The sequence below is a fragment of the Zootoca vivipara genome, chromosome 7 (assembly GCF_965207765.1).
Source record: "Zootoca vivipara chromosome 7, rZooViv2.hap1.1, whole genome shotgun sequence".
NCBI classification, from domain to species: Eukaryota; Metazoa; Chordata; class Lepidosauria; order Squamata; family Lacertidae; genus Zootoca; species Zootoca vivipara.
Window position 1 is genome coordinate 985,435 of NC_142590.1, and position 24,829 is coordinate 1,010,263.

A 24,829-nucleotide genomic window follows, 5' to 3' on the forward strand; every position below is an offset into this window, starting at 1 on the left:
ACCCCTCCCAATTTGGTGTCATCTGCAAATTTGATAAGCATTTCCTCAATTCCTTCATCCAAGTTAAATAAAAAAATTCCTTCAGTAGCACCTTAAAGACCAACTAAGTTTTTATTTTGGTATGAGCTTTCGTGTGCATGCACACTTCTTCAGAAGGTGCATAAACAATCCAAGTTGTTTATGAAGATGTTTATGAAGATGTTTATGAACTTGATCAGGATGCCCTCAAGCCCATCATCCAAGTCATTGATAAAGATGTTGAATAAGACTGGGCCCAAGACAGAACCCTGTGGCACCCCACTAGTCACTACTCTCCAGGATGAAGAGGAGCCATTGATGAGCACCCTTTGGGTTCGGTCAGTCTGCCAGTTACAAATCCACTGAATGGTAGCATTGTCTAGCCCGCATTTTACTAGCTTCTTTACAAAAATATCATGGGGCACCTTGTCAAAGGCCTTGCTGAAATCAAGGCTACATCCACAGCGTTCCCTTCCTCTACCAGGCTTGTCATTTTGTCAAAAAATGAGATCAGATTAGTCTGACATGACTTATTTTTCAGAAACCCATGCTGACTTTTGATGATCACAGCGTTCCTTTCTAGGTGCTCACAGACCGTTTGCTTAATGATCTGCTCTAGAATCTTTCCTGGTATTGATGTCAGGCTGACTGGGCGGTAATTGTTTGGGTCCTCTCTTTCCCCCTTTTTGAAAATAGGGACAACATTTGCCCTCCTCCAGTCTGCTGGAACCTCGCCTGTTCTCCAGGAATTCTCAAAGATTACTGCCAGTGGTTCTGAAATCACCTCTGCCAGTTCTTTTAATACTCTTGGGTGTAGTTCATCTGGCCCTGGAGACTTGAAAGAATGAGGTTTGGGAAATAAATAAAATGCTGGTGGATTTTGCCTGTAGAAGTGTTAACTGTTAAAAAGATAAATATGGAGGGCCACGTACGAGGAGATCTTGATGAAATCAGATAGAGGTTGGAAATTAAAACCATATGAATTAAAACCATATGAAGAAATAAAAGAGGTATTGACCGGATGGTTGCAGTACCACCAAGTAAATTATGTATTGTTAAATGACAGAAAAATAGGTTTTGAAGATAAAAGGTCCAAATTTCAAATAGAATTGTTGGAAGGCAGAGTGAAATTGTTATCGAAAATGTATAATCTTTTGTTAGAGTGGTTTACGAAAGATGAAATGACAAAAGATGTGATGATAAAATGGGCAAGAGATTTTGGGTATAATACTGAATATGATGCGTGGTTGAAATTGTGGAATCAAACATTGAAATTTACTGCATGTACTGCTCTGAAAGAAAATGTAATGAAAATGATGTATAGATTGTATTTAACACCAGTAAAATTAGCTAAAATGTATAGAATGAGTAGCAAATCATGCTGGAAATGTCAAGATAAAGATGGTGAATTTTATCATATGTGGTGGACATGCGAAAAAGTAAAAAGATTCTGGGAAATGATATATAATGAATTGAAAAAGATGTTTAGGTATACCTTTCCCCAAAAACCTGAAGCTTTTCTCTTGGGACTAATGGGAGAGGAGATAGCAAAAGGAGACCAAAGATTATTTATGTATGCCACAACTGCGGCAAGGACTCTACTAGCCCAAAAATGGAAACTACAAGAGATACTGACGTTAGGGAGTGGCAGACGAAATTGATTGACTATGCAGAGTTAGCAAAGTTGACCTGCGGGATCCGAAACCAGGGAGAGACAAAGTTCCAAAGGGAATGGAGTAAATTTGTGGACTATATGGAGAAGAACTGTAGAAGTTTAAAGACACTTGCAGGACTGAAATAAATCCTACGAACTGATTTAAAATGTGGATAAAAAAGAACTGCGAGTTAAGAGTGAGAAATAAAGCCGAATGACGGGAGGGAGGGAAGTCACAGCTCGGAAGAGCAAAATGAACTGAGATGGGTGAATATAAGATGAATTGTATTTAAAAATTGTTTTTGTTTTGCTTGTTTATTTGGAAAAAGTTAATAAAAATTATTTTTAAAATTAAGGAGGAAAAAAATAACAGTGATCTCATTGTGGGAGTTTACTATAGATCCCCAAGCCAAACTGAGGACACAGATGATGCCTTCCTGGAACAGATGACCAAGCATTCAAAAGGAAGTGAGATAGTAGTAATGGGGGATTTCAACTATCCTGATATTTGTTGGATGTCAAACTCAGCCAAGAGCATAAGGTCGAACAGATTCCTCACTGGCCTTGCAGACAATTTCATTGTCCAGAAAGTGGGACAAGCAACAAGAGGATCAGCCATTTTAGATCTGATCCTAACCAATAGTGATGACCTGGTTAGTGGCAGGATCATGAGGTGGGAGTGACCACTCATGGTCTGGAGTTTATTGTTCAGCGGAAAGGAGCAACCAAGCATACTAAGACTCAAATCCTAGACTTTAAGATAGCCAACTTCAGAAAACTTAGGGAAACGCTGGGTGAGATCCCATGGACAGAAATACTAAAAGGGAAGGGAGTTCATGATGGTTGGGAGTTTGTTAAAAGAGAGATATTAAAAGCACAACTTCAGGCAATACCAATGAGACGGAAACATGGAAGGTGCCTAAAGAAGCCAGGGTGGCTATCTAAAGAACTTTTAACTGAGTTAAGATTTAAAAGGGATATGTAACAAAAATGGAAAAAGGGGGAAATCACCAGAGAGGAATTCAAACATATAGCCAGCACGTGTAGAGACAAAGTCAGAAAAGCTAAAGCACAGAATGAACTCAGGCTTGCTAGAGAGGTTAAAAGCAACAAAAAGGGCTTTTATGGGTATGTCCGTAGCAAAAGGAAGAACAAGGAAACAGTGGGGTCACTTAAAGGAGAAGATGGTGAAATGCAAACAGGGGACAGATAAAGGGCAGAACTCCTCAATGCCTTCTTTGCCTCAGTCTTCTCCAAAAAAGAAAACAATGCCGACCTGAAGAATATGGAGCAGATGATTCAGCAGGGGAAACACAGCCCAGAATAAGTAAGGAGGTAGTACAAGAATACTTGGCTAGTTTAGATGTATTCAAATCTCCAGGGCCAGATGAACTACATCCAAGAGTATTAAAAGAAATGGCAGAGGTGATTTCAGAACCACTGGCAGTAATCCTTGAGAATTCATGGAAGGCAAAGTCCCAGCAGACTGGAGGAGAATACTGACAAGCTGGAACGTGTCCAGAGGAGGGCAACCAAAATGGTCAAAGGCCTGGAAACATCTGAGGATGAAGTCAAACTGCTGGGCTACCCAGACGACAAGACCCCCTCTCGACCTTGCTCCTGTGACCACAGAAAGCAGAGCAAGATTTCTGGCACCAGCTTGGTTGCAGGAGTTGCTGGAAGAAGGCATGGGTAGGCAAACTAAGGCCCGGGGCCCAATCACCTTCTAAATCTGACCCATGGATGGTCCAGGAAGCAGTGTGTTTTTACATGAGTATAATATGTCCTTTTATTTAAAATGCATCTCTGGGTTATTTTGTGGGGCATAGGAATTTGTTCATTCCCCCCAAAAACATATAGCCCAGCCCCTCACAAGAGCTGAGGGACCACTGTCTGGCAGGCCCCCTGCTGAAAAAGTTTGCTGACCCCTGGTCTTAGGGAGTGCACTCTGGATTTGCGTAGGGTTTACTCCTTAGCCACCTCTTCTCTCAAATATGTCCCACAAGGCAGTGGAGGTTTAGGATCAGAGTTTATTTCTCCCAGGTGGGCTCCCTTCCCAGGTTAATGAGTCCCATCTACCCCTCTATTCCCTCCACAGCTTGCACAATCACTGGTGGACAAAGACTTTTCGGGGCCCGGGGCGGCACCGGGGGCTTTGCTGCACACAACTCATGCACAGAAAGCGTGCGATGTGTGTGCCATGTGCAGCAGCTCCACGCATGCATGCTGTGCAGGAGAGCCGCCTGCGGGCCTTGGCACCCCCACAGCGGCTGCCTCCCCGTGCGGGGCTGGGGATGTTTGCCAGCGGCTCTGCTGCGTAGCGGGGCCTCTCCGCGGCGGCTGTCGTCAGTGGAGGTGGGGAGGTGGTGCCAGCTCACCCCTATCGCCCCTCCCTTGCTATGCCCCTGTGCACAATAACTACCTTCTTAACCGTTGGTCTCATCTATGCAATCCGCCAGAGCCTGTCTTCACACACAGGGTGAGTTCACTGAGGGTTTAAGACCCATCAGCTACCCTCACCTGGTTTAGTTCGTCCGTTGAAATAAAGCCTGGTTTTGCTCCTGGCTTAAAGCTGTTGCACCCAAGTGATACTGTCAGCTTTGAGCTGCTGTGAGTGTATATGCCCTTTCAATCTCCACAATTCCACAAGAACCCTATTGCTAATATTGCAAGTGTCATTGATAAAATGTGACTAGTAAATTGTGTTTTAACTACAGTAAGAGTAGAATAAAGAATTGAAACCTAACCAAACAGATTTCCATAAGAATGTTTTTTTCTCTTAAGCAAAATATTTACAATCACTGCAGGTGTGGGCAAGGAAATAAAGCATATGTATTGTGACAATAAAATACCATCACTGGGTCTTCAAATATATTGTTCAGGATCCTTAAAACTGTGTTTACCCTCAACTCTGTTGACAGGATCTTCAGTAGACTATGTCAAATACCTCTTCCTTCTGCTATAAATTTTCTTCAGCTCACAGCTGTGTTTGTCTGCAAGGAGTAATGAATAGAACAGATGTGTTTGTGACAATGAAGACTAACAATAATTATCATTATGCTGAATAAAAATCTCTTGACTTTCAATGGCATTGCTCTAAATGTATTTGAGATGAGGTGAGATCATTTATATTTGGAGTTCCAATATTCTATCCAGAAAGGACATGTGTGACTTCCCTCCAGCCAAGAAAGACTGGTTCTTAAAAGAAGAAAATAATCTTGGTAAATTTTGCTAAATTAAACTTTATTGAGTAGTTGCTGTGCAAGATAAGGATATGCAGATCAGTCCTGTTCTCTTGGTCTACTGAATTTCAACATGCTTATTGTTGTTTCACAAACAGAAGATCATGTTTTCGTGACAGCTAAATTATATCATTCTAAATAATTGGAACATTCTACAGAATTTTTGAAGTTCTGTGACATGCCTTCCCCTCTCTGCTAACATCTGTCTCTCACTCATTTTTTTGTTGCTCAGAATGCCTTGCTGGCATTTTGGAGAACCTCTGGCATTTAGGGGTAGTGAGGGGAGCAGAGGAGGTGAGGAAGCTCCATTGGGAAGCAAAAAGTCATTGTACTAGCAGAACTTTTAGTTGGTTAGCACCTACCTGCAAATAGCAAAGCTCCTTGATGGAACTTGCGTTTTTCTTCAGGACTTTTGTCAGGATTGCAGCAGGGGAAGAAAATGTTAAACCCTCCCACCCCACAAACTATGGTTCTGATGAAAATTCATCCCCTATTACTTAAGAAAAAAAATGATGTGGTTAATACATTTCAGTAAATCTCTTTTTGATATTGCCTTCTATGCATAGTAAGTTCATGGCCAGAGAAGATGAGCTGGTCTTTCTATACTGAATAATTGTCTTGCAAGTATTAAGCCTCATGTGTGGAAACTTTTCCAATCTGGATACAGTTGCCTGCCATTTCCTTGGAAGTTGGGATTGTGTTAGCTGCTGTATTATGATGTTCATCCACATGATGCAGGCTAGTGATTATGCAGGCTAGCGATAATGATTTCACTGCACTTAAAACCAAGATGTTTCCAGAAAGGCTTTTATTTCTCCTCTGGGGGTGTCTCTTAAAAATCCAGCACACATTACTTAGCACTGTGACCTTACTGCTGGTTAACATATTAGAAGCATAGTGGATGAATAGTGTCATTTTATGTTTGTCATGATCAAACTATGTAATGGTCAAGCTAGTAGCATAGATATAACAATGATTTTGATAGAAAATTATGTTAACTTCAAATGTTAATTTATATTGATAAGCAAGAGGCATAACTTGTTTTTAACATACCCATGCCGGACACCCCACCCCACCCCCGGTATTTAAAGTAAAATAAAAAATTAAACAAGATGTAGTTACTAAATTGCTGGGGGGAATAGCATTTTATTTTATTTTTTAGGACCAGTTGCCGCCTTTCTGCTCTTTCAAAAGCTCGTGGACATCTTAGATTAATACATTGACTTTTGTGTTGTTTTCTGCCATCAGACATGTCTCATGATTCCCCCTCTAGAGCAAATCAAACAAAACAATTGAAACATCTCAACACAATGGACACTTCAAGTGGTATCCCCAAATTCAATTGAAAATGCAACTTATACTGGCTTCTTCAGGCCCCTACTCAACCCCCTAAATAGCATCCCTCACAACAACACAAATACAACAGGTGCTGTCTCAAGCACACCTGATGCAAGTAATCAAGGGCTTCATCAGTTGCACCACGTGAGCTGGAACACCTGAAATACCTGAACTAGCTGGGGGGCTGCAGAATGTCAAATTTGGCTGCATGTTAGACATATGACTAAGTCAAGAGAATTGTCCAAGAAGGTAAGAGATCATCGCCCTTCACAAACAAGGAGCAGGATACAAGAAAATAGTGAAGGCACTGCATGTTCCTAGAGACATTGTTGGGAGCATAGTTCACAAGTTCAGAGTTAATGAACAGTGGTTACACAACTTGGACAGGGCAGAAAAAGCAAGCTATTTGCAGCAGCAACAAGAATTCTGAGAAGGCAGGCTGTGGAAAACCCTTGGGTGACTGTAGAAGAGCTGCAACAAGACATGGTGGCAGCAGGCACTGAGGTTTCAGTGAGCACAGTAAGGTGTGTACTAAATGCAGAAGATTTCCATGCCAGAACTCCAAGACGTTCACCACTACTGACCCCAAAGCACAACAAAACTCAGCTCTGAAATGCTCAAAACCATGTGTCCTTGGTTTAAAAACAGTCCTGTTTAAGAACGATTCGGTTTACGAACTCTGCAAAACCAGAAATAGTGTCCCGGTTTGTGAAATTTACCTCAGTCTAAGAACGGAATCCGAACGGTGGAATGGCCTCATTAGGGAAAGCGCGCCTTAGTTTAAGAATGGCTTTGGTTTAAGAAGAGACTTCCGGAAGGGATTAAGTTCATAAACCAAGGTACCACTGTAAATAAGCCACAGAAGTTCTGGGATTCTGTTTTGTGGAGCGAAGAAACAAAAAGGACTGCCCTGTTGACATCAGTCTCGAGAGATTGCCAAGAGACTGCCTACATCCGGCTGTGAGAAGCCCTTCAGTCAGAATGAAGCCACAGTATGTGCAAACCAGCTGACTCTGAGCATAATGAGAGTCCTCTACAATCTCCAAGGGACCACAGTCTGGACACTCTTTTGGCCGCTGCTTTCGCAACATACAGAGGGAGAAGACCGAGAAGAAGACCAGTGCAGCAGCAACAGTGGATGGGAGGGGCGCCAGCAGCGCTCCCCAACGTAGAGGACGGTTGCCCTACCTGTTTTTGCCTCCCAACCTGCAGATATTGTAATGCCTTGTCTTGTGCTAATGTGGATGTATAGAAGTGTGTGAGGAAGGGACCCTCCCAGTTAGTCATGTTTTAAGGAGAGCACATTGAGGAAAGATCTGCCCCAGAGGGCGGATGGGCAAGTTCATGAAGGTTATGGGGTTATAATAACTACAGCCACCTGAACACAATACTAGTGAGCCCATATGCAGTGACCCAGTTTAGCCAATAGAGGATTGCATTGGCTAAGGTCACCAAGTCACCTTAAGTAAAGGATGGGCCTATGGGTGGGCATAGTTTGAGCTAAAGTGGCGTTTCTGTGTTTGGCATGGTTAAATTACACCTGGAAACCAAACAGTTAATGGGGGGGGGCCAACGTGGGGCCCAACAACAGTTAATGAGAGCCCAACCACCAGAGAACGGTTTCTAGAGCCTATAATAAGTGGCTATAAATGGCAGAAATAGTGGCTTATTCAGCTAGCCAAACCAACTGCACAGTCTGCACGTTGGAGCTTGTGAATGCGCTGTGCTGGAGCCATAGAATGAGACCATACCCAGTATTTGGAACATATGGAAAGGGCACCCCATATGGAGGGCAATCTGAGAGTGACCAGATGCCCAATGCCGCCACCACCACCATGGGCGGGTAGCAGCCCAGCAGCGGGCCGGCCTTGTGGCCTGCTTGCCCAACGCCCGATGTCAGCAGTGGGGAAAAGATCAGTGGTTTCCAGAGCAGATAGTCCCATATGCAGGTTCAAACCTGGAACGTGTTAGGTTAGAGCCGATAACTAATGAGGCTCAGCTGTCGGACTTGGCTGATAGCCCGGAACTGGAAGGGAGGCTTGCTTTGATAAAGGAACTGGCTGGGAGGGGTGAGCAAATGGCAGAAATAACTCAAACCTCAGAAGAGAGTTTGTCCGAGTCTGTTCCTAGTTCTTTAAAGTTACAGGAACGTAGGAGGGGAGGGTTACAGGATAAGAGGAAATGGCAATTACAGAGAGAGAGGCAGAGGGCGTTGTTCGAGCGTAGGAATAAAAGGAGGTGGACTCATGCTAGAGAGCTAGATGAGTCATCATCTGATTAACTAGTGGTCTTGAGCAGGAAGTTGCAGTCTTTCTTGTGGTTACTTGCCTTTGTTTTGTCTATTTGGAATAAATCTCACTATTTACATACAGACTGTGTGCTAGCCATTGCTGTTGCTTACAGCATGACTCATCTAACTTGCTGCTGAAGGGGAAGCACGTAGATTTAAGCAAGAATGGAAGAAAAGGAGAAGCAACAACCGGCTGGGGATTTATCAGTCGGCGCAACAGCAATGGAGATGAAGTTAGAAGATAATACTGAAGCTCTCTGGGCAGAGAACCAAGAGTTGAAGGCAAGATTAGCACGGCTGGAAGGAGTGACCTCAGAACAAGCAAGACAACTCTCTGACTTATCTGGCAGGCAAGTGGCAAAGAATTTTGTTCCCCTTCCCCCACGTTTTGGTGGGAGCGGTGCAGAGTATGATTCATTTCGGGCTTCCTGCTTGTATTATTTAAGGCTTAAGGGAGAAGAATACAGAGATGATGATGCCAGAGTGGCCCTGGTGGTGGGGCTTTTGGAAGGGAAGGCACGGCAGTGTATTGCCCCTTACCTAATGTCTAATGACCGAGTGCTCACCAACTTATCAGCCTTCTTGAAGCTTCTGGATAGCATGTTCAGGAATCCTGCACAAGAAGCAGAGTGGGAACAGGAGTTCTTGAGCCTTAAGCAAGGAAAGGGAACTGTAGCACAGTTCTGGTCCTCTTTTGTGAGACTTGCTAGACAACTAGGCTGGGAAGGAAAGGCCTTGGTTGGATTATTTAAGGCGGGACTCAGTGAAGAGATTCGGGTGGAGTTGGCAAAAAATCCTGGGTTGAAGACCTTGGAAGAGGTGGCACAAGTCGCCTTGCAACTAGACCTGAGGTTCCAATCGCTGGACAGGTTGCATAGGGGCCAAGGAAGGTCAGAGAGCCGCAGGACATTTGTGCCCTTAGAGCTGCCGGATTCACGAAGGGTGGAGGAAGAAGCACCCATGCAACGTAGTTCTATCAGAAGGGGTACAACACCTAGTATTACACACGCTGAGAGAGAGAGAAGGTGGAGAGATCGGTTGTGCTTTATCTGCGGCTCCCCCAATCACATGGCTCGTCAGTGTACTGTAGGAAGAAACCGAGGTGCGCTGTCTGGCACAAATGTAACAACACCTGGAGAGGGCATAGTGGAGCAGTCGGGAAACGAGATGACCCAGCCCGTTCTGGAGGCCTCGGGTTGGGGGAAAAGAGACCCGAAGGGCTTCCACCTGGACCGATCTTACCAGTAATTACAGCATTCGCAACGCTACGACTCCCAGATGGAAGGGGCGAGCGTGTGGAAGTTCTTATTGATTCTGGAGCCTCGACTGATTTTATAGACATGGACTTGGTGAGCAGGTTGGGAATAGAGACACAATCATTGGAAGAACCTTTAGAAGTTAGAACTATTGATGGTAGAGTGTTGCTGTCTGGCTGTGTGTCAGAGGCCACAATGCCAATTGGTCTAGAACTGCCGGGACACCGAGAGGTCATTGCATTCCATATCACCAGGTTGAATTCCTACCCCGTGGTTTTGGGGATGAGTTGGCTATCCCGTCATGATCCGATGATCTCCTGGGGCCAGAGATCGATGACCTTTTCGTCGGTGTATTGCCGACTACATTGTTTGGGAATCAGGGCGGAGAAGAATGGTGAGGCCAATGGTACGCCAGACTGTGGTCCGCTCACTGGGGAAGAGAGACAAATACCCCCACAGTATAAGTCTTTTAGAGACGTATTCTGCGAGAAGGAGGCAGATCGGTTACCACCGCATCGCCAGTATGATTGCAAAATAGATCTGGTGCCAGGGGCCGAGATACCCGCCAGCCGTATCTACGCTATGTCAGAAGTGGAGTTGGCAGAACTGAGGGAGTTCCTGCGAAAAAATTTGGAACGGGGTTTCATACGGCCTACCAAGACTCCGGGAGGAGCTCCAATTTTCTTTGTGGATAAGAAGAACACTTCTGAGAAAAGACTTGTAGTTGATTACAGGAAGATCAACCAGCACATGATTCCCAGTCGTTATCCGTTGCCACGAATTGGGGATTTGCTGGAAAGATTACGGTCGGCTAAAATTTTTACAAAACTGGACTTGAGGGGGGCATATAATTTGATACGAGTAAGAGAGGGAGATGAATGGAAGACGGCCTTTAACACCAGGTACGGCACATTTGAATATCTTGTCATGCCGTTTGGACTACAGTCGGGCACGGCCACCTTTCAGGCATTTATTAATTACGTGTTGTCTGACTTGTTGGATCGTTCGGTCCTTGCTTATTTAGATGACCTATTAATCTACTCGGAGAGTCTGGAAGAACACGTACAACATGTGAAGGAAGTGTTAGAGCGTCTAAGAGAACATCGATTGTACGCTAAGTTGGAGAAATGCCACTTTCACGTAACAGAAGTGGAGTTCTTAGGCTATAGAATCACCCCAGAGGGGGTGCACATGGATCCAGCAAAGGTTCAGGCAGTAGTGTCATGGCAAAGACCCAAGACTCGAAAAGATGTACAAAGATTCTTGGGGTTTGCCAATTACTATCGGAAGTTTATACCAAGGTACTCAGGCCTTACAGCACCGATAACAGATTGTTTGAAAGGCAAAAAGGCGTTTAAATGGACTGAGGAAGCCCAGAGGGCGTTTGAGAGACTTAAGAACTTGTTTGTGGAGGAAAGATACTTGGCTCACCCAGACCCGTACAAGCCGATGGTCGTGGAAACTGATGCTTCGGACAAAGCGATTGGGGCGGTGCTTCTCCAGGAAGATGACAAAGGGGAACTGAGACCATGTGCCTTTCACTCAAGGAAATTAAACTCGTCAGAACAAAATTATACTATATGGGAGAGAGAGTTGTTGGCAATAAAGGATGCTCTACAAACTTGGCGGCATTTCTTGGAAGGGGCGCAGCATCAGGTGGAGGTACGCACTGATCATAAAAACCTAGAGTACTGGCAGACGGCTCGTCAATTGAACCAACGACAGATTAGGTGGGCGCAATTCTTTGCCAGGTTCAATTTCCGGATTAAGTATGTGTCTAGTGCTCAGAACCAGCGGGCGGATGCATTGTCCCGAAAACCGGAGTATTCCGAAATAGAGACCGGGTTAGAACGGAGATTGATCCTGAGCCCCGAACAACTGCAGCTAGCAACAATGACTGCATTAGAACGGTCAGACTTTCTCCAACAAATGCAGAAGGATGGGTTCGCTCAAGAGAAGAGGAAGGCAATACGTAAGGGGGAAGTCCAAGGGAAGGAGTTTACTGAGAGAGGAGGGCTGCTGTACAAGGGGGAAGCTCTCTATGTGCCAGAGGGAGAGCTTCGTGCGAGGGTGCTGAGACAATGCCATGACAGTCCAACAGCAGGACATTTTGGGCAGTGGAAGACGGAACGTCTGGTATCAAGGGATTTTTGGTGGCCACGGATGCAGGAGGAGGTCAAGGAGTATGTCCGGGCATGTGAAGTGTGCCAACGGTCCAAAAGACCTCGCGAAACACCAGCCGGGCTACTTCAACCACTGCCCACACCACAAGCACCGTGGGAAGGCATTGCTATGGACTTTATCACTGATTTGCCCGAGTCGCAGAAACAGACAGTGGTTTGGGTGGTAGTAGATCTGTTCTCCAAGATGGCACACTTTGTTCCTTGCAAGAAATTACCGTCGGCACAGGAGACCGCGCAACTCTTCATAGAACATGTGTTCAAATTGCATGGATTGCCGCAGAAGATTGTGTCTGATAGGGGAACGCAGTTTACCTCCCAGTTTTGGAGGAGACTGATGCAATTGCTGAAGGTGGAGGTGTGCCTCTCATCGGCTCGGCATCCTCAGACAAACGGAGAGGCCGAACGGACGAACGCGACGTTGCAACAGTACCTACGTTGTTACGTGAATTATCAACAGGATGACTGGGTTGGGAAACTAGCGTTGGCTGAGTTTGCTTATAATAATGCCGTGCATGCTTCTACACAGCAGACGCCATTTTTTGCCTGCCATGGGCGACATCCACGGGTGTTTCCGGGTCAGGGAGATGGACTGGCAGTGCCTGCAGCTGAACAGTTCGCAGAAGAAATGGAAGCGTTGCACAGTATTCTGCGAGAACAGCTAGAAAAAGCGAAGGCTCTGTATAAGGCCGAAGCTGATAAACACCGGCAAGTGGGCAAGGAGATAAGGGTAGGGGACCAAGTTTGGCTATCCACTAAAGATTGGCCGAGCAAGGGACGTTGTAAGAAGTTACTGCCGCAACGGGTAGGGCCATTCGAAGTGTTGGAACAAATAAATCCTGTTTCATATAAGTTACGTTTACCGACTTCAATGAAGATGTATCCGGTGTTCCATCGGTCACTCTTATCGCTAGTAACGCCAAGACACCGGTATCAGAAGAGGAAGGAGCCACCACCTTTGCCCATCTGGGTGGAGGGTGAACCGGAATATGAAGTGGTTCAGCTATTGGACTCTTGTAGAAGGGGCAGGGGGGTACAGTATTTGGTGGCTTGGAAAGGGTACGGACCAGAGGAGAACTCGTGGGTGAATGCGAGTGATATACATGCATCTAGGCTGCAGAGAGAATTTCACCGTAGGTACCCTAATAAACCCAAACCCCGGGGTTGGGTAGAGGAGCAGGCAGAACAGGCAGACTGGGAAGCTGAAGTGAATGGTGGGTTTGAAGAGGAGGAGGAAGTAGAAGAGTCGCAACCGGGTTGCAGTTATTGGGGAAGTGAAGAGGGAGAATGGTGGGAGGTATCTCATAATGCCCCAAGTAAGGAAGTGCGGAGGCGGGAGGAAGGAGAGGAGGCCCCTAGAGGGGGGGATGATGTTAGGTTAGAGCCGATAACTAATGAGGCTCAGCTGTCGGACTTGGCTGATAGCCCGGAACTGGAAGGGAGGCTTGCTTTGATAAAGGAACTGGCTGGGAGGGGTGAGCAAATGGCAGAAATAACTCAAACCTCAGAAGAGAGTTTGTCCGAGTCTGTTCCTAGTTCTTTAAAGTTACAGGAACGTAGGAGGGGAGGGTTACAGGATAAGAGGAAATGGCAATTACAGAGAGAGAGGCAGAGGGCGTTGTTCGAGCGTAGGAATAAAAGGAGGTGGACTCATGCTAGAGAGCTAGATGAGTCATCATCTGATTAACTAGTGGTCTTGAGCAGGAAGTTGCAGTCTTTCTTGTGGTTACTTGCCTTTGTTTTGTCTATTTGGAATAAATCTCACTATTTACATACAGACTGTGTGCTAGCCATTGCTGTTGCTAGCCATTGACTGGTCCCCCCAACCGAGGAGGGTTCTCTGCTAATCTTATTGCTCATTTGCTTGTGTATCCCTGCTTTGCAATGTGTGCAAAAGATGATGCATGAGAGATGATATGAGAATATCAACCAATACCACCATGGACGCGATGGGCGAAGGCTCCGTCGGTCCGAAAAGGAAAAGTGGGGAATGAAGGGAAAGAATTGCCAATTGTATTATTGAGCCAAGTCTGATCCTATAGTCTGCATTGCCTGCATTTTATAATTCTGAGTGTATGGCTCAGCCCCCCCCCCCCATATTCCCCTTTGCTTCTATGCCTCTATGTGTCAAAGGTTGTGTGCCTCTGTGCTATCAAGGCTAAGAGCTGACTTTGTCTGGAACACAGAAAAAAAAGGCTTTATCAGCAGAGGAGCCTGACACTGAGAGTTGTTAGTTTGACTGACGCATAGTCTTCTGAAGGCCTTGTTCAGTCAGGATGTGCTTGCGCACAAGAAGAACAGGATACGGATTTCCCTAATATGGACTTGCAATTTGCGTGCACACACTTACAGGGGGGGGGGAGAGCACAAAGGAGTGGATAAAAAGCCTCATGTAAAAGTGTCTTTTTACTCTTGTCATCAGGAGTCTCTCTATATAGAGATTAAAGCTCTTTCTCTAGAACTCAACCCGGTGTCGTTTTGACTATCTTTTGTCCTTGCCTGAGTGCAACCTAAGGTGCTTGCCATGAAGGGGTTGAATAATAGTGAGACTGGAGAAACCAGTATAATTTGCAATGTCGGTTGATTTTGGGGGAACCACTTAAAGCATTTGTTTGAGCTATTTCAATTGCTTTTGTTTGATTTTCTCATTGCAAAGTCTGTAAATTTTGAAAATAAACCTGATTTGCAATGGGGTTGGAATAATTTCAATTGCAGCTGTATAATACAAGAGGATCTTCACTTAAGATGTGGAGGAGCTAAGCCTTTCCAGATTGTGATACCTACAATTGCTATGCACAATGTGTTTGAGTGCGATGATCATTAGCTCCCCAAAACAGCTGGGGGGGGGGTGTTGATTAAAGAGCACTCACTCCTTTAGTAAAGCCCCTCCTAATGTACAATTTTGTTTACATCTGTTGTTTTAATAGTATTTATAAAAATGTCTGGAGCTGGGAATGTGTGACCTGAAAATGGAGCTAAAGATAAACTGTTTGGAAGAACTGTACTGTTGAAATTGAGTAGTTTGGGAAAATGAGAGACCAGCTTTTTTGGCTCAGTGTAACATGATGAGATGCACAGGACATGCTCACGAGGATCCCAGGGAATCAACAGTCTTGCATTTGATTTATGAGAAACTTTTTATTTACTTCTTTACTAATTTTCACTCTGCTCTTCAACCATGAAGGCTAAAGAACAAATAATTAAATTGCATGTGATCTTCAAATAGCCCATGTAAGAAAGTGATTATGATTATCATTTGTCTCACTGCCATTGCCTTTTCTTGCTCACAGGGCAGCTGCTACTCATGTCCTCTGTGAAGAAGCAGGAAACGGGGGTGAAGATGACCAGAGTTCTTTTCCTTCCCACAGTGATTTGGGGGGGGGGATAATTGAAATACCACACCACCCCCAAACATGAATCATCTATCCTTTAAATTAATTTTGTATGTAATTAGGCTGAGCAAATCATTTATCTAAAAGTTGCATAAAATACAGGGTGCCTTTCAAGATATTTGACCTGGGGAGGCAAACAATTGCACTTTCTACAGACTCACATATCTGGATTAATTATTTTTAAATTGATGTGTAATTCTTAAAACCTCTAAATAATCTGAACAATTTATTTTCAGACCAATGCATCTAATAATAACGTTAAAGTTTAAAGGGTTTAAAGTGTTCAGGGCCTTTAACCTTGTTCAATACAGTGGTATCTCAGTTTAAGAACAGTACTGTTTAAGAACGATTCGGTTTATGAACTCCGCAAAACCAGAAGTAGTGTCACGGTTTGTGAACTTTACCTCGGTCTACGAAAGGAAGCCAAACGGTGGAGGGGCACTGGCGGCGAGAGGCCTCATTAGGGAAAGTGCACCTCGGGTTTAAGAACGGTTTTGGTTTAAGAACGGACTTCCGGAACAGATTACGTTCATAAACCGAGGTACCACTGTATTGTTATTCCCATAGTATAGGTGGGGGTGGGGGTGCTACATAGTCCCGTTCCCCTGCCTGCCCGCCCTAGAGAGTCCACGGAGCAGGCAGGGCTCTGAGAGTCAGCAGTCTTGCCAACCAGCTGCTGGGCAGGAAACAGGAGCAAATCTCTCTTCTGAACAGCTGCTAGGCAGAAGTGTCCTCTTTTGTGAAAGGACAAAACCTGTGCAGCCTCAGATTTTGAATCTGGTTGGGAAGTTAGACAAGCTGCACCCATTTATGATTCGCCATCCAGGTGGGGATACACACATAAGAAACCCTTTCCCATCCTTGTATCGCCTCAGCTGGCATGGAAGCCACATGTTGAGGATACAAATCACAATACCAATATATTCCCCTATAACAACTCTGGCCCTCAACCTTCTCAGCCATTTCCTCCACCTGCCTATGTTTAAATATGTTGTAGATTAGATGTGGGTGGTAGATAGTTGGTTCCTACTCTGTTCCTTTTTCACTGCATTCACATATTTTGCCATCTTCTTTGGAACATTCATGACCTCCAGACTCAGCTTTGTCAGCACCGCTGACAAATATTTAATCCAAAATGCAGGTCCCCATGTCATTTGTCCAGAGCAATGCCTATTTGTGTGGCTACTGCCATTCTCTATGGCAGGGGTCCCCAAACTACAGCCCCCGGGCCGGATGCGGCCCAATCGGCCTCCCAATCCGGCCCGCGACGACCCCCGCCGCCCGCTGCCGCCGCCCGCTCTTACGGCGCGCGGCACGGCGACGATCAGAAAAATCGGCAAAAAATCGCCGAAAATCCATTTTGCGCATGCGTATGGGCCTCTCCCGACCCAGAAGAGGTCATTTCCGATGAACTTCCGGGTCGGGGGAGGCCCATACGCATGCGCAAAATGGATTTTCGGCGATTTTTTCCCCGCCCGTGTGCGTGTGCGCATGCGCACGGCCGCGCACTCCCCCGCCCTCCGGCCCGCTGCGCGCGCACTCCCCTGCCCTCCGGCCCGCCGCGCGGTCGGCGCGGCGGACACCGGCCCACTGCGGGGTAAGTCTGGGGACCCCTGCTCTATGGGAAAGAAGGAATTTCTTGAGGAAATATGCCTCCATCAGTGGTCGTTCCTGCATCCCCCTGGCTTTTCATTCTTCTGCCCATTGCTCCTTTCCTTCTCCACCCATCCCAGCTCTTGGCCAGCTCCCTTCTGCCTTGCACAGCCCTCTGGCTTCTTACTTCCTGCCACACCCCTTTTCTCCCAACAGATAAAAATTCTCCTGCCCTTCATACTTGTGTGAGCTTTTTCTACACACCCCTTTTGTTTCTGTATTCCCAGCCCAGCTTTTCCTTTGGCCTCTTCCTCTTTCCTCTGTACTTTCTCAGTTTCCTGTTTTCTTTGTCCACTGCATTTTCTCAACTTCCTTGAGTCTTTGCCTCACACAGACGTGGTCATTAATGAATATTCTATTACTAATTTTCATTCCTTCCACAGTTAGGATTTTGCAAGGAGTCCATATGACATCACAGCTGCTCAGCCTCTCACTGCCAGGAGCTTTATCACCACAAAAACTCTTCACACACTTCAACATATAATTCTAACATAGCTTGTGTTGAAAAGCATTCATCTTCTGTTTTCCTGAATTATTCTGGATGTCTTTCAGCATATTCTACTATATATACAGTTTGGAAGTTTCCAACATATATCTGCATATACTATTTATTTTCTCTTTATACTGTGGCAGGGTATCATAGTGAATAATCCAACACATGTGAATAATCCAAGGCTTGTTCACTTTCAAAAGTATTGAAAAACATTAAAAATAATTAATTGAGGCTCTGCCCCCCTCCAGCAGACACCTGCCCCCCCGCAATGTCCTCTTTTTGTGGGAACATTTCCTTTCAGTATTGTTGTTAGAATGTTTTCAGTTACTGATAGCTTCCATTTGATCATTGCAATGGATTGTATTGAAGTCATTTTTGCACCAGGTAAATGTTTAGCCCCAGTTTTCTCCCATATTTTGCCTGACCAAAGGTGGCAACCCTCATGCATATCCACATGGAAGTATAACATAGATTAGCATTAAATTTTTCACTTTGACAATCCAATCATATCATATCATATTAATTAGTCAAATTATACAAATGCATATCGATTAATCCAAATATTATGCCAAATTATAAAAAATTTCACTTCCCATGCTTCAGATCAGAGGGTTCTGATCATCGATTAATTACTGCCTTTCTAATCAATATAGTCCAAATCCTTTCCAATCATTATACTCCAAAATAATCCAGATCATTTCCAATAATCCTTTGATCTTCTCACGGCCTCTGAGATGTTCTCACAAGCGAGATTAAGCAAACAATATCCATTTCTGTGTGGATTTTATGTCTATGCTTCCCCATAAATTCCATTGCAGTCTCTCCCATGCTGGCAGCTGCCATATTCAGCCAAATCCAATAAATCATGTCCGAGTGTCTGCTCATTAATTTCTCCGGTTGCAGATTTACAGTCTTTCCAGGAAAGGGTCAGCCAAGTCCAAATAGAAAACACACATCTAATACCATACCAATGGCTCCCTCGCCCTATGACTGCCCGTCCACAACCCAGCCTCAGCCCCAAGATGGTGGATTCAATTATAACTGCGTCACAAGCCATAAATCTTCTTAAAACCGTCCACAAAGAATTTTAACAAACTCCAGCTGCTGATGAAATCTACATTAGGGAAGCTTTGATCTTGCAAGCTTATCAAAGAATATATAAATAAGTCCTTAATTATATATATTTCAATTTCCACACAGTTTGTATTTTATAATTTCTCGCTTATTCTAGATATTTTAGACGGTTCTTCCAGGGAAGTTTTGTTAACTAAATCTTAAAACATAATTTAAAAGAAGAGTCTCTCGCTCCCCTTTCTGTTCCGTCCGACATACCACTGTCTTTAATGCGATGTTGCCTCAAATCCTCTTATCTCTCAGTGGCTGAATTTTTGGCAGTGTCTTCCCCCTCTTCGTCTGAAGCATGTCCATAATTTTAATTCCAATTATTCCTCTTAAATCATGGAACCTGACATGCAGGTGGAGACAGCGTCCGGGAGATCCAGTCTATCTTGGGGGCTTTCCTTCCAGTGCCCCCCAGCCCCTCCTTCCTTCCGAATTTGGGACCGGGTAGTGGGCATCTGCAGATGAGAATGCATCTTCCATTCCCCGGGAAGCATTTGGGAGGCTGCTTTACTCCCATAACAGCCTCTAATTACCCCTTGATAGTCGGAGCGATGGAATGCTCGGCCATCTTCCGTCATAGATTAGCATAATTCAAGGAAAGAGCTGGGTATGGAGTCCTCCCAGCATAGATAATATTTGTCCAGCTCCAAATTGTTGCTGCATTTCTGTGGCAAGAAAATTGCTGGGGGGGAAACAGATCCCTTGTCAAGAATCTGTTAGACTGCAGTGAAAGAAGGGAAAGAGTTGTCAGAAGAGTTTTTCGTATGTATTTGTCAAACTTATTTTCATGTTCTTTTCTCTTCAGGTATTACAACAACTTTACCCTTTGTACAGAACACAAGGCTGCAACAGCAAAGTGCTTTTGGCCTAACCCCATTGCTGAGGGCTTCATCACTGGAATCCATAAACAATTCTTTTCAAACTGTACTTCAAAAAAAGTGCATTGGGAAGATCCTCCAGATAAAATTTTGATCACCCTGATTTTCATTCCAGTTCTCTTGACAATTGCCATGATTGGGCTAGTGGTATGGTGCAGTAAGAGAAATGATATTTTAGTGTAGCTAAACCTTCATCACCATTCTTTATTATTTTTATTTTAGCTTTGTTTTTAGAATGACTGATGGCAAAATAATAAGAATTTTTATATATTTACAGAGTTCTAAGCTGTGTCAAGCAATAAAAGGAATATTTATGCAGCCACACATGCCTACAATCTGCAACTATTACTGGTACTTCTCTAACAGTGCAGAAATTGTTTTGACAATGAACAAAATGGCTGACAAGCATATTTCTGTAACAGAAGCCATATGGAAAAAACTGAAAATATAATCTGAACCTGCTACCTATAATGGAATGTTGTTTATGTAAATGAATAAATAAATAAATTGTATTTACTACAGGGTTTGTTTTGGAATTAAAAACAAATATTAAAGGCTTTGAAGCATGAATTTTTACAGGCCTCTGTGACCAAAGAGCCGTAACATGAGTGTTGCTGAAGAACTTGATTTCAACACTTCTGTTTTCCAAAACACACCGTGAAAAGGAGCAGCTAATAATAATAATAATAATAATAATAATAATAATAATAATACATTATTTATACCCCACCCATCTAGCTGGGTTTCCCCAGCCACTCTGGGCAGCTTCCAGCAAAATATTAAAAAATGCAATAATTCATCAAATATTAAAAGCTTCCCTAAACCTTCAGGTGTCTTCTAAAAGTCAGATGGTTGTTTATTTCCTTGACATCTGGTGGGAGGGCATTCCACAGGGCAGGTGCCACCATCGAGAAAGCCCTCTGCCTGGTTCCCTGTAATTTTGCTTCTCACAGTGAGGGAACTGCCAGAAGACCCTCAGAGCTGGACCTCAGTGTCCTGATGGGGGTGGAGACGCTTTTTCGGGTATACTAGGCCGAGGCTGTTTAGGGCTTTAAAGGTCAGCACCAACACTTGGTGGCCACTCCCAGTCCAGAGTCTAGCTAACACATTCTGGATTAGTTGTAGTTTCTGGGTCACCTTCAGAGGGAGCCCCATGTAGAGTAGTAGTCCAAGCGGGAGTCCAAGCGGGAGATAACCAGAGCATGCGCCACTCTGGTGAGACAGTCTGCGGGCAGGGAGGGTCTCAGCCTGCGTACCAGATGGAGCTGGTAGACAGCCGCCCTGGACACAGAATTAACCTGTGCCTGGACATGGACAGCTGTGAGTCCAAAATGACTCCCAGGCTGCACACCAGGTCCTTCAGGGGCACAGTTACTCCATTCAGGACCAGGGAGTCCCCCACACCCACCGCCCCCTGCCCCCCAAAAAACAGTATTTCTGTCTGAAAGGATGGCATAAGGAACTGGAGTGTACAGAATGAACTTTTGGAAAGACGCAGGGGTTTTTTTTACATAGCTGGAAGAAGAATGATAGAAACTTGGTTGACTATGAATGTGTTAAAGTGGCTCCTCTCTTTTTCTTGTTAATTTTAGGACTGTTTCTACCGTTGTAGAACTTTGGGTATTTTGTGCTTGTAATATGCTTTAAATAGACAATACTAGGAAAAATAAATAAAATACTGCCACTATGTTAGTAGTATATTTGCCTTTTAGAATTTGTGAACTTGGAAATGAACTTTCCAGACAGATTTGCACATACAGGATGGGAAGCAAACTTCCATCAACAAACATACTATGTGGGAAAATGGATGTCAATATGAAATGGGAAATATATATAACAACTTTGAATCTCAGAGTAAACACCAGATTTGCCACATTTTACGTGCCCTCCAAACTAAATATTCCATTTTGAGAGCTAACATTTTCCAGTCATAAACAGTTTTGTTTTCAATCCTCACACAAATAAAGCCAGAACTGATTACTATTTGTCTGCTGTTTTCTAAAGTTTCCATCTTTTGCTCATGATATATGGGATGCATGAGATGCAGGTCTGTCTATGTTAACATGAAAATGTTCTTTGTGTTACTGCTGTATTTGTATAAAATTCATTATGTGTTGCAGCTTGGCCTCTTTTCTGTTCAGAAAGGCTTGCTAATGTAAAATGTAACTCCAGCATTTTTTGCACATCTTTTTGTATAAGGGCAGAGAAACTGAGGCAGAAAATCTGATCAAATTGTCCAGCGCATATGAGATTTATTTTAATGGTTTTTGTATCCAACCACCAACTCAGAATTAAAGCTTCTGCTTTCACAAGAACAGCAAAAAAAATAGGAACATATATAATTTATTTCATGAGGCGCAACAGTGGATTGGGTATTTCCTCCCACATGATCTCAGGCAGGAGCAAAGACTTGTGGGAGGTAGGCACTTCCTCAGTTTTTTCCTCAAGCAGTATGTTTCTCCTGCCTCTCCTGCTTCTTCAGATGAGATTTCAGTTTTTGATTTTATTCTATGTGTGTGTGTGTGTAAAATTGTCCCTCCCCGCCTGTTTGTTTGCCTTAGCAAACCTTAGTTTTGTCTTAGTCTTGTTTTAGTTTATTTAGTTTACTTTCTTGCAGAGTGCCCCTGTATACTGCTCTCCTACAGTGTTGCTGAATATGCTCGTTTTTTGCATGCTGTGGCTCCGTTTTGCTGCGCACCATTTTATTGATCAGATTTAAAGATAAGCGGCATAGCTGCCAAGTCTCCTGTTTTCCCCGGGAAATCCCCGTTTTTCCAGCTGTTCCTAGCTGAAAAAACTTATTTTTTTGTTTTTTCCCGGTTTATTCTGGCACGGCAGCCATTTTGGAACTGGGCGGAGCATGCTCAGAAGCGACTTTTGATGCTGCTCTGCCCAGTTACAAAATGGCTGCAGTGCAACTTCTGGCGCGGTGGCCATTTTGGAACTGGGCAAAGCAGCATCAAAAGTCACTTCTGAGCATGCTCCGCCCAGTTCCAAAATGGCGGCAGCAGTACTTCCGGTCTGCTATTTCCGGCCCGGTCACTTATTTCTCTGACAGCAACTTGGCAGGTATGATAAGCGGGGGGAACTCTTTCAAGCAGAGTTAATGATGCAGAGTTCTTCATTGAAGCAATGAAATCTTTACTAAGTTTAAAATAAACATCTTCATAAGATAGTTCCAAAAATGTTTAAGAGATCACACACTGAGTACAGGCTCTGTTCCATACTAACACGACTCTGACTGAAACCTCACTGAACACACAGAGAGAAAATGGCTGCTACTTATAAGGAGAATGAGTCACATGTCAGAGTGACTCAGCAGTTAGCAGTTAGGCCTGAATAACTTTACTAGGCCTGAATGATTGTGCAGTCCCAGCACTTCCCAGCCTGCTTTGCTGCTTCTGTTCTCATGCGTCTTTGTCACATGACAAAATCCTACCCGAGGCTTTTAACAATTGCAGCTCATTTTCAGTTGCTGCTGGCTCCATAGCACAATCTCATTTCTTTGGTGATTTCTACAGCCTTCAGCCATTATTTTCTGTATCATTTAAGTTTAAGACTTCATAAGTCTTCATCTTGACTGCTCTCCTGGTCCGTGATACGGCAGAAGGAGCTGTGGTTCTCATTCCTCAGAATTCCTCCTCCTGGTTTGTAATCGCAGTGACAGAGTAAGCACTTGGTAGACTGCTTCCGAACCTCCTACCGGTAGTTAAGGGGTGGTTAATTTGTTTATTTAAATTGTTTAAAAATTACAAAGAAAGGATCAGACAATATACAAATATCATAGAATCTAAGACATAGAAATAATCTAGACATACATACACAAGAAATGTTAAAGTCTATTTTAAAGTCCACAGAACATGTGCAGAGTTCTGAAGTAACCACTGCAGAGCACGTGCAGACTTCCTGGATGGAAGCTTGGCTGCAAATGCCGATGAAACAAAATGAAGTAGTCACTGCCACTAACAGCTGACTTAACTAAACAAAGTTTATTATGTACAGCATATATACAGATAAAGGAACTCAAAAACAAACACTTCTTCTCTCTCTAAACTTTCTCTTAACAACTGTTCTCTTCAGCTCCAGCTCCAGCACCATACACCACCACCACATTAATCACTAGTCAGTTGCTAGCCCCATATCTGCAGGCAGGTCTCTCAACCTTCTTTATTGGTTCTGGGCTTTCAGCCAACTCTCAATTGCTAGGGTGAAATGAGCTGCACCTGGTGTCATGTAGACGAAAAACCCCAACAAGAAATACATACACAAAAAGAAAGGAAATTGAAATTAAACATTAAAATTGACTTCCAATTGTTTATACCGGTACATCGTTTCTTTTAATAATTGTTTGTATCTTGCTATACCTAATGCATTATATCTATATCTACTGCATTATCTGATTAAACCAGGCATCCCCAAACTGCGGCTCTCCAGATGTTTTGGCCTACAACTTCCTAGCTAACCGGACCGTGGTCGGGGAAGATGGGAATTGTAGTCCAAAACATCTGGAGGGCACACGCACAAGCTATTTCTGGTGCCGCGCCGACCCGGAAGTGCACCGCAAATGACGCCTGCACAGAAGCCATTTCCGGTGCCGCACCATGCCAGAAAAAGCGAGTATATGGGCGCACGTTCCCCCGCCCGCCGTGCGATCGGCGCCGGAGGAAGCAGCCCGAAGCCAGGTAAGTTTGGGGACCCCTGGATTAGTCTGACATGACTTATTTTTCAGAAACCCATGCTGACTTTTAGTGATCACAGAGTTTCTTTCTAGGTGCTCACAGACCGTTTGCTTAATGATCTGCTCTAGAATCTTTCCTGGTATTGATGTCAGGCTGACTGGGCGGTAATCGTTTGGGTCCTCTCTTTTCCCCTTTTTGAAAATAGGGACAACATTTGCCCTCCTCCAGTCTGCTGGGACTCCGCCTGTTCTCCAGGAATTCTCAAATATTACTGCCAGTGGTTCTGAAATCACCTCTGCCAGTTCTTTTAATACTCTTGGATGTAGTTCATCTGGCCCTGGAGACTTGAATACATCTAAACTAGCCAATTATTCTTGTACTACCTTCTTACTTGTTCAGGGCTGTGTTTCCCCTGCTGAATCATCTGCTCCATATTCTTCAGGTCGGGCATTGTTTTCTTTTTTGGAGAAGACTTAGGCAAAGAAGGCATTGAGGAGTTCTGCCCTTTCTCTGTCCCCTGTTCGCATTTCACCATCTTCTCCTCTAAGTGACCCCACTGTTTCCTTGTTCTTCCTTTTGCTACGGACATACCCATAAAAGCCCTTTTTGTTGCTTTTAACCTCTCTAGCAAGCC

The 24,829-nt window shown here is 44.2% G+C and overlaps 1 protein-coding gene across 2 annotated transcripts in view; it reads left to right on the top strand.

Annotated features, from left to right (window-relative positions):
• RAMP3 (receptor activity modifying protein 3) overlaps nt 1-21,203 on the top strand; it is a 71,156-nt gene extending 49,953 nt beyond the window's left edge. The window contains exon 4 of one of the 2 annotated variants that reach the window (XM_035102416.3): nt 19,444-21,203. In XM_035102416.3, coding sequence (XP_034958307.1) covers nt 19,444-19,699 — 256 coding nt within the window. In that variant the 3' untranslated portion in view covers nt 19,700-21,203. Of the gene's footprint in view, nt 1-6,162; nt 8,217-19,443 lie in introns of those variants that run through there. The other variant, XM_088674843.1, reaches the window with a different exon arrangement.
• Nucleotides 21,204-24,829: the final 3,626 nt, after the last annotated feature.